Here is a 10,712-nt window from a genome sequence, read left to right on the forward strand (position 1 = left end):
GTGTGTAATATAAATTATATAGATATAGAACCTCCCTGTGTGATACATTAAAAGCCCAAAGCTGACACTGAAGTCATTACAGTTGAGGGAATTTTTCTGCTTATTGGCCCAAGCCAGGCAAAACACAGGGAAAAAACAGAGGCTGTGGAAGGAAGGCTGCATGATCAGGATTAGAAATCTTTAGGGACCAAAAAAAAAATTTTAAAAAAATAATAAAAAAAATCAAATTAGAAACACATTAATTGTTCCTTAAGATTCCTCATTTTGTATCTGCTCTATTCTTTAGACATCAGCTAGAAAAAACTAGTGTTACGTTTGCCTCCAGTTACTTAACTTGGTACACTTTACATTTCTATCATGTATAGACTAGGCATAGAATCATGGAATCATAGAATAGAATCATAGAATCATTAAGGTTGGAAAAGACCTCCAAGATCATCTGGTCCAACCATCACCCTCCCACCAATATCACCCACTAAACCATGTCCCTAAGCACCACGTCCAGCCTTTCCTTAAACACTCCCAGGGATGGCAACTCCACCACCTTCTTGGGCAACCTGTTTCAATGCCTAACTACTCTTTCTAAGAATTGTATTCTGTGAGAAGAGGCAACCCCCAGCTCCCCACAACTTCCTTTCAGGTAGTTGTAGCGAGCAATAAAATCTCCTCTGAGGCTTCTCCAAACTAAACAACCCCAATTCCTCATAAGACTTGTGGTCCAGACACTTCACCAGCTTTGTAGCCCTCCTCTGGCTGCAGCTCAGGGCCTCACTGTCTTTCTTGTAGTGAGGGGCCCAAAAGTGAACAAATGTAATTATATAAGGTATAACAGTTCTCAGGAAGCATGCTCCAGTATGTAGCTATGTGCATATTTCTCATCCATTCTTCATCCATTGAAAGAACATAAATGTTGAAACTGAGATATGTTAAGCTGCCTAAGACAACGGGGTTGCTTGTGAGGTGCCTGGATTTGATAGTGATAACACAGTTGCCCCTGAGGTGCCTGGATTTGATAGTGACATCTGTATACGAGCAGAATGCTTGCTTACTGTGCAACAATTTATTTAAATTAAATTAAATTGGTTCCCTAAATAATATAGAAGCCAAGAAATACTTCTCTTAGTGAAAGGACCCAGAAAAAAAAAAAATGTTTATTTATGGAGATAATAAATGCAATTATCTATTTTTTTCACATAGTTGTCATGTCAAATTTATAATTCTACATACATTCCTTTTTGAAAAGAAATTGCAATGATTAGACACACTATTTTCTTCCAGTGCTCAGAATGAAACTGCCAATATCAGGACAGATTTCCTTGTAACAAGTGCCTTTAAAAGAAACATGTCACCAACTATTGTACAAATGCATACTACCATAACTTTTTAAATTTATATGTGCATAAGGTGGAATCCAATTTATTTTCACAACATATCGGTCATAGCATTAAAAATTATGGTAATTATAGAATGTTTTGTTTTGTTCTGTTTAGTCCAGCATGTCTCTCTAAAAAAGAAATTATAATAAAAAGATGTTCAAGATCTCAAGAGAGGTTTCAGATCTTTGTGTTTCCTACAAAATTCAAAACTTTCAACAAAGAAGTGTTTGCATATTGCCTGGCCAAACTAGTAAAAAATAAATTTCCTTGCTTGCTTTATTATTTCCCCAGATTTACTGTTTCTCTAGTAAAGAGATGGAAATAAGTCAGTGTTTCTGGGAAATGATACCATTTGGGACCCAGCTGATTGCATTCACTCTGTACCTTCTCAGGTGGCTTCTTTTTATTGATTTGACGTTTGAGAAGTCCAAATGCTAATGCTCCTAATGATTAGCCACTCTTTTTGACTTTTGGTAACAAGTATTCTCATGCAGTTAATACTGAACAGAACTTTGTGCTCTACATCTGTCATTTCAAAATTCCCATTTTTGAATTCCCCTAGTCTCAAGTAAGTAGTGCATTGCCTCCCTTTTTTACTCCCTATAATCTTTTCTCCTACTTCCAGGGCCCCATGATGCAAAATGTCATTTTGCCGATCTTCAGTTCCAGTGACAACTTTAATCTTAGTGATTTTAATGGGCTTTTCAAATACAATCCCGTAGAAGTCCCCAGTAGAAGGAGCTTTGCCCCAGAAGTACTCATCAATGCTGCTGTAAGCCTTACTTGCCTCATAGTTTTCAAATACATTCATGTTGGTGTGCAAGTTTGCAGGTGGGTTGTCAGGGATATCAAATGATTCCTCTTCAAAATCATCATCTTTCAGCTTGTTTTCAGCTCCTTTGTAAGATGAGTAGTATCCCATGTGCTGGAACAGTGATGGTTTAAAACGTATCACTTCCTTTTGAGCTAACAGACCACGAAAGTGGATCAGCAGCCAATCACAAGGCATTTCTTGGTAAAACATTAACAAAAAATGGGCCAGGCGTGGAAGGTCATGGGAATGGTAAAGTTTTCCAATATACCCCAGTTTGGAGAATTCCAAAGTCACCCAGTAGGATCCTTCTCGTGAAGTAATTACTTTCTTAACAGTGGTCAAAAAGTTCTTTGAGCAGCGAACATCATCTTCTAGCATCACATAATAATCAGACAAGTTAGCACAAAAGTTTAGCAGGAAAGCGTAATCAACATTTTGTTTGGATCGAAACTTCACACGGTCTTCTGGGTCATTGTAATTTCTCTTGAGTCCATCCAGAACTGGATAATACTCCTCAGGGACATGAATAACTATTAGTCTACCTGCAATTATGTGATGTGCAAATTTCTGTGAAATATCCTGGACCATTCCTTCACACCAGGCAGAATCAAAATCTGCAAGCTGCACTACCACTGCAATTTCTTTAAGTTCCTCATAACTTGACTGCTCAAATATGGACTTGATGGTCTCAAGCAAGTAGTTTCCTTTTTTCCTTTTCACAGAGGATAGCCCAATTGTAAGATACCCTGTACAAAAGAAAATTCAGACAAAAATTGAGTATCTGACATGGAAACTATCTAGCCACAAAATTACCCTCCAGAGCTGTGCTTATATCAAGTATATCTTTTGAATGGTAAAGTCTGGGAGTTTGTTGTGTAAACTTACTGCATGAAACAAAGGATATTTATTCATTTTTTGTGAAAGAAGAATCTTATTGCAAGCAAATAGACATATGTAGACTATTGCATCAAACATTCATTCACTTGTTAACTGCAAGAAATGGTGTGAAATGGACAAAAGCCAAAGCAAAGTGCATGTATATGCCTGGGAGAGGAAAAAAACACTTAGGCAATATTAAGGATATAAAATATGTTAAAAGAAAGGGGATTATGACTTACTATTCACACAATATTTTTAAAACAAGGCACTATGAAATACAGCACAAAAACATGAGCTAAAGATTAATTGCCAAACATTTAGCATTTTAAGCACTCTACAAGACAAGTTCCACTTATGCATAACTTTACAGTTTTATGAATGTTGAATAGATAATTCCTCTCTGCATTTTCAGTTTTAACTGAATTTAACCATTTTTTCCTTGCTAATATTTCTTCTTCTAAGCCTCTTTCGGAACTCATTGAGCAATTTATAGGGAACTCCCTCTTGAAAGATGTAATTTGGATATTATTTTAGAGTAGAAGAGAACTTACTACTGCATATCTATGTTTCTATAAGTAATTTTTAATGTTGTTATGCTTTTCTGGAGAAAGCTGCATCTTAATTATAAGCGAATAATTTTCATCTCTGCTGCTTTGGAGTCACTACCATTTTTTATTTTTTTTTATTTTTTTTTTTTCCCAGCAGTCCAAATTAGTTCTTTCAGATATCTGTTAATATATCTCCAGTTTGATGTAAAATATGTTAAGAATTAATAATTGAAATGGCATAATTTAGTAGAACCTGCCTCAAGTTTCTTAAAATAATGTGGTTTGTAAAAGACTGCTCTGATAAAGTAATGTAGAGTTTCCCTTAAGGCTAAAGTCTGCTCAAAATTCAGTACATTGTGCAGTGAAGTACTGCACAGAACCCTCAGAACCCAAGAAGCTGCCTACATAACCTGAAATTTCTCAAATTTAATTCAAACAAACTTTACCTTACAGCCTTCTATGCAGATCAACAAATCACAGATGATTTTCTTTTACTTTCTCTGCTTGGAATTCTAAGCATTGTTTATACTGGTGAAATGATCATTTAAAAATCAATCAGTCAAATCAAGGTGAAGATACTGTGGGGCATTCACTGCTAGGAGTGAATTAGCTGGTGTCCAGGAACTGTCAGTGACAGATAAATGTCCTACCACACTCTCTGGGATCTTCAACATTTGTCTCAACCCCTCTTTCCTTGAAATACCACAGAAACTACATGGATTTCACCCATTTTTAAATTACCTCATTTCATAACATTCAGATTGCAGTTACTTACTTTTTCTTGGCAAAGGCGTGCCAGCTAGGTAGCGATAGGAAATGTTTATAGATCCTGAGAAATTAGACAAATCTTTAAAAGTGTGAACATAGCGCTCTGGATTGAGCTGATGAGTGGCTGTTTCTCTGATTAATTGCTTGTCCCCTTCCTATTAGTGAGAAAACAAAAAGAATAAGAGAGGAAGAGAGACAGAGAGAAACACATTTGTGAATGCCAGCCGGAGAGGCAACATGGATAGGCAGGTTTCCAAGAATAACATTTTTCAGTGTCAGCTTTTGTAAAAGCATATAGGTGTCACCTCTTTTTGTTTGTTTGTTTGCTGGTTGGTTGGTTTTTAAACCCTGTTATTGAATAACATGCATTTTTGGTCACAGGAAATAACCGTTCAAACCCTTTTCCTAAAAGGAAAAGAAGAAAAAATATTTGGACAAAAACTATGTAAATCTTTTCTTCCTTCCTTCCTTCCTTCCTTCCTTCCTTCCTTCCTTCCTTCCTTCCTTCCTTCCTTCCTTCCTTCCTTCCTTCCTTCCTTCCTTCCTTCCTTCCTTCCTTCCTTCCTTCCTTCCTTCCTTCCTTCCTTCCTTCCTTCCTTCCTTCCTTCCCTCCTTCCTTTCTCTGGAATCACTGAGGACAGCAGATTATTGAAAAAAATATGATGGGGTATTTGAGACAGGGATAAGAGAATATCAGTCAGCCTCAGATGAGATAATTTTTTTGATGCTGAAGTGGAGATTTTTTTTTTTAAATGTTTTCAATGATTGAAAACAACAACAACAACAACAACAACAAAACAAAAACAAAAACAGAACAATCAGGTCATTTTGTCACTTTTTTGAGTAGCGCTCCAACTCAGATGTGATAAGCAGAAATGCATGTGATCAACAGACAGTTTTTGTTGGATCCGGTGAGCATGGTTTAAAAAAAAAAAAAAAAAACATGCAAATTTCTCACTCCCTCTCTCTACCTTCTTTTTTTTTTTTTTTTTTTTTTTTTTTTTTTTAGGAGTCTCTCTGAGCCTAACTGAAGTTGCAGAAGGGAAGCCTGATGAAGGCTTCATCAGCATTGCCTCATCAATAAGATAAGTTAGGTCTCAGTGAAAATCTTTCCCTCAGTCCTTAGTCCTTAAGAAAAGATAACATATCTAACAGGCTGCAGTGTCATGAGATGGAATTTAAAGGTAGGAATACTTATCTGCTGCTTACATTGTTTGATTCTAGTCTGATGACAGACCAGTGAAGAAATGAGTCTTCTCCTACAGTATGTTAATACACTAAAAATCTTCCTGATCTGTCATTAACTGAGAACAATGTGCAGAAATACTTCTGTTGGTAACAAGAGCAACCACAGAAGCAATAATCAGCATTCATATTTGATGATATTCAAAATGTGTCAAGATGGATTTTATGGCACAAAGAAAGATTTCTGTAAACCGATACTAGGTTCACTTTAAGTTCATTATTATTCTTTTATAGAAGTAGTAAATAATCCACTTCTGAGCTCAGTAAAGATCTTTGGCTGACATCCAGAGGTATCTACCTGCACTGTTACACTCTTGATCTGCAATGTCTCTCTGGTAATTTCATTCTAGTGCTGCTATGCAACTTTGCATTTGCTCATAAATTATGAGGGGAAGGTTTACGTTGACCAAATCCAGATTAAAATGTAAGTCATTGGACTGAAACTAAGACTTCATAAGATTTTCATGAGAGCTCATCAAATTAAAACACACACACACAGACACACAGACACACACACAAAACAATTGTGCTAGCTCGAAAGCTTATTATTTTTTAAACAGTCCTTAAGGTCAAAATATCATGTGTCATTGGTTCCAGAATGGAATACTAAGGTACTTATGTTTTGATTGTAGCAAGCAAAATATTTAAACTGACCAAAACCATTTTTTTCTTTTTGAAAAAATGCCTGTTGTGTGTAATACTGTTGTTGTTGTTTTCATTCATTATTTGAATGGAAAGCAAAACAGAAACATGGATTTTTCCATAAATATAAAAACTGGTTCTTCTCCCTCTGACTACTGTGCAGAAGTTAGTGAAGATGAAAACTCTGATCATCTCTCCTTAGCTGTCTTCTTTGTTTCTGTGATGATTCTGGTTTTCCTCTCTTAATTAACCTTTAATACATCTTGTGGTGTTTGCAGGATCTTGGGCAATTCCTGTGGATGTCAGGGTGCTCCAAAGTGCTCTATTGTTCATACACATAATCTGTTCCACTAACAGTACTATGTCATCTACAGTACAACTATTGTTTTCATAGTGCAAATAACAACAACAACAACAACAACAACAACAACAACAACAATAATAATAATAATAATAATAATCACTTCCACAGCAAATGATCTGCAGGGACTCTCAGGTAATCCTGTAGAGATTCTTCAGACAAGTGAGAATATTAAACTGAAAAGGGAAGGTTCTACTCTCCCGTCCTAAGATTTGCAACAATGCATCCCACTTTTTCACTGTAACTTCCTGAAAGTCCACCCATTACATCTTGCATCTGGAGAAAGAGGTACCAGCCCCACATATCCTTGCATGGCCTTCTGTGTAAGACTGGGAAGAGCAACTGGACCTTTACACCAGTTTCCATTACACCTGTGCTCTCAGTTATCTTCAGCAGATATCCCATCAGAAAACCAGCTATAGTTAGAAAGCCAGAAGGTCTTCAGGGATCTGAGGACTTTCTAATTTCTTTATGGGGACTGGTTAGCCTGCTCTCTTTGAAAGCTATTCCCAGGTGTGTCTCTCCTTACCACCGACACATTAACTACTTATGTTTTTTACCTCAGCAGAGAAGGCACACCAGACAAGTTAACAGACCTATCAGACATTGTCATAAGAGTTGAAAATAAAATTAAATAAATAAGCTAAAATATCAAGAACCCAACACATTTAAAAAATGCTTGATGGACCATAAATGTATCACGAGATCTGGGAGAACTGTCAAGAGACTTGGCTGAGAGCTACATGAATGCAAGCATGCCAGAACAGTGATGAAATGGGAAAAAAAAAAAAAAAAAAAAAAAAAAAGAAAGAAAAAAAGAAAAAAAAAAGCAATGAAAGAACAAATTTCTAAAAATGGTGGGAAAAGAGCAAATTAAGAATAAGACATGGAGCCACCTGAGGAGCTGGCAAATAGGCTAGGAAAAGGATTCAAAAACAAACCAAGAGGAACTCCATTGGTGGTGATAATAAAAACACTTTCAGAAACATCTGGGGGACTTGGAAAGGATTAAAGAGAGAAGAAGAAACATCAGGGAAAATACTGCTGGGGGAAAAACGTGATAAGCCAGGTCAAATTTGATCACAACCAGAGAATTATGAATAAATAAAACAATGAAAAACCTTAGTGCAAGTACTTTTAGAGAAAACAATATATCTGTAATAGAGAAACATGCTGAAAGCATGGGTTATCTTTTCAACAGCTCAAAAAGTACTAGCATAGCCTTAATCATATTTGCAATATTAACAACATTGCAATAAGTAAACTTACGAGTAAAATGTTTTTAATTAAAATCACTAGCAAGATATATATATAGTTCTGATAAATTCAAGTATTTTATTATTTACATATTACACATTTTTGATATTATGACATTGCTTTTCAAACCCAAGTGAGAATGTATTTCACCTTCCAGAATATTAGAAAGCTCATACCGCCCCAATTGGATGAATCAGACAAAGAAGTATGGCCCACAAGATCAGAAAGATACTCAGTAGTTCAATTCAAGATCAAGAAAGATGACTGTCTAACAATATCACAATGTTAAATATTTAATTTAGTCATTTTATTATTTGCAAGCTCCAGTTAATAAGTTGCAATATCATTTTACTGGACCAAATCCAACTGGGCCAAATCCAACTGAACATTCAAACCATAATCAGAGTTTACTTGGCATTCATCAGTGAGACATCCATAGGATACATATAAATTGCAGGGTTATGTTACATTGTCAGTAGCCCACTTTTTAAAATTCCTAACTCAGATCTTTTGATAAATCTTTGCTACTATCGTAAACCTACACAAGTTGTCATTTATATCTAATTGTTCACATTGTATCGCTGAACCTGGCTGACTCAAAGCTGAGAAACAGAATGTGAGAAAAACACAGAATAAAAGCACTACAAATAAATTGTTTTTACTAGGACCTTAAAGTAATGTGGAATTCTCTTCTATAATTATATTCCTATAAACATGTTTAATGTAGTATTGACAGGTGAGATTTGCAGTATGAACTGAAAAAGGAGCTCCTAGCTTAAGTAAGTATTCAAAGTGTGGAATTTCTACAGTAAAACTGATGGAAATTAATAAGTATGGGAAATATAAGGTATATTCTGTCTCAGCTGAAGATACGTAATAGAGAATGTCTTCTGCGGTCATTATCTCCCATACTTACAAAAACAGCAGTATATTTTACTTCTGTAAAAAGGCCTGTTCAGGTCTTACTGACATTGCTTAAGTGCAGTATGAAGTTGAGTTCATCAGGAAATATGTTGACAATACTTTACTGATAATGGTACGCTAACTGTGGGAAACTGCAGGAATTATGAACTTTACTGACCCACCAGGGATGTGTTTTGTTCCATTTGTTCCAGGCTTTCTTCCATCTCAGAAACTTACCAAAACATAACCATCTTCAATGTACAAGTTCATGAACAGCAAGCAAATAACAAGGACTCCTAAGAATGACACTGCTGATCGTTTCCGCAAGCATCTCATTTTATCAAAATATTTCAAGTTGTGCCTCATGTGAAGAAAAGTATACAGTAGTGTCACCTATGAAAGAAAACCACAGTGTTACAAGAACTATTTCATCTACATTTTAGGTATAATAAAAAAATAATATATATTGAAGCTCTTAAAACATGCACAGAATATCAGAATATTCTCTTTAAAGTGGAATTAATTTCATGTAGTCATGGCCATCTTCAAGATTCAAGCTTAATATATAACCCAACCTATAACATAACTTTTTGTTTGTTTGTTTGTTTTTGTTAATAAAGAAAAATATCACATTTCATTCTACCCATTTTATGCTGGCAAGAGAAATGATTTGTACATTTTTTCCCTGTGTATCTGTCCTTCCTTTCAAAGACAGCTCGGGCCAACAGGCCAGGAGGAAGTTATAATATGACGCAATTCCCTTGCCAAATGGGAAAGGTCTGAATATGAGAACTGCCAGGTATAAATGAGATATCTTTTCTGCAGTGTGGAAACAGTACCAGGACTGTGCAAAATCCCTCAACTTCAGATATCTGTACCAGTATGAAAAGGCTCTCTGAAGCTGTCATTTTCTCTGCTGAATGTAAGAGAAAGATGTCTAGCTTAGTCTGGACACATCTAAGCATTGGAACACCCTTGTGGCCATTTAGATGAATTAGACAAAGAAAAGTGGCACAGACGAGCAGAAAGCTCATTAGTTCAGTTCAAGACCAAGAAACAGCACTGTTTAATCATATGTTACATGATTTATTTCAGTCATATATATATAATCAATGTTACAGATTTATTTCAGTCATTTTATTACTTAAACAAGATAAATGCCATTTTTGGCTAACAAAACACAAGCATCAACCTGTGTTAATGCATTTGACTACATGTCCTTGAACTACATGTGTTTGATAAAGGTCTGACCACAAACTGAGGAAAAAATTGGACTCCAGACTGGTCTGCATACTCATCAATTATGTCTTCACTGTTTTTCAATGTAAAAGTATAATGCCTATTGTCCATACCAAGGTCTAATTTTTTATCATATTTAATATATTTAAGTCATATACAAAGAGAGCGTAAAGGTCTACAAATTATGTGAATAGCATTGCATATGTGGTGTTTAAACCCTATATTTAAATACCTTCATTTTCTAAAGCACTGAATAACTAACCTGACAGAAAATATACCCAACTATGATTTGTCATGTCATGTTGAGAAATTTTGCACCAATAACAAAAAACCTTCCAAATGCAAAATTCAATCTCTATTTGCTTTGCCAAACTAATTAAATATATCTAAAAGTACAAAATATAAGTCCACTAGACTCCAGAGAACAGAAAGGTAAATACATAAAGAATGAGTAATGTAAAAATGTGACTACTAGGTTTTGTGCATATAGACAAACTGCAGTGAATGGACACTGGTTGTATAAAGCCTTCTTTTAAAATCACCGTGCTGAGAATAAGAACACCTATATGTTGCACAATGAAAAACAAAAACAAAAACAAAAACAATATATATTTAATTAATTGGTCAGATCTGTGCCTATTTTTTTTTTATTTTTTTTTTTGATGAAGGAAAAGTATGAA

General features: G+C 35.3%; 1 protein-coding gene across 1 annotated transcript; it reads right to left on the reverse strand.

The window, feature by feature from the left end:
• Positions 1–1,779: 1,779 nt before the first annotated feature.
• MGAT4C (MGAT4 family member C) lies at positions 1,780–9,159 on the reverse strand (the record flags this gene model as incomplete). Its single annotated transcript, XM_084306021.1, has 3 exons — positions 1,780–2,936; positions 4,393–4,540; positions 9,031–9,159. 3 exons carry the CDS (start codon positions 9,157–9,159, stop codon positions 1,780–1,782), a joined length of 1,434 nt encoding a protein of 477 aa, XP_084162147.1.
• Between the last annotated feature and the right edge of the window lie 1,553 nt (positions 9,160–10,712).

Source organism: Netta rufina (genome assembly GCF_964035555.1).
Source record: "Netta rufina genome assembly, chromosome: 1".
Taxonomy (NCBI): Eukaryota; Metazoa; Chordata; class Aves; order Anseriformes; family Anatidae; genus Netta; species Netta rufina.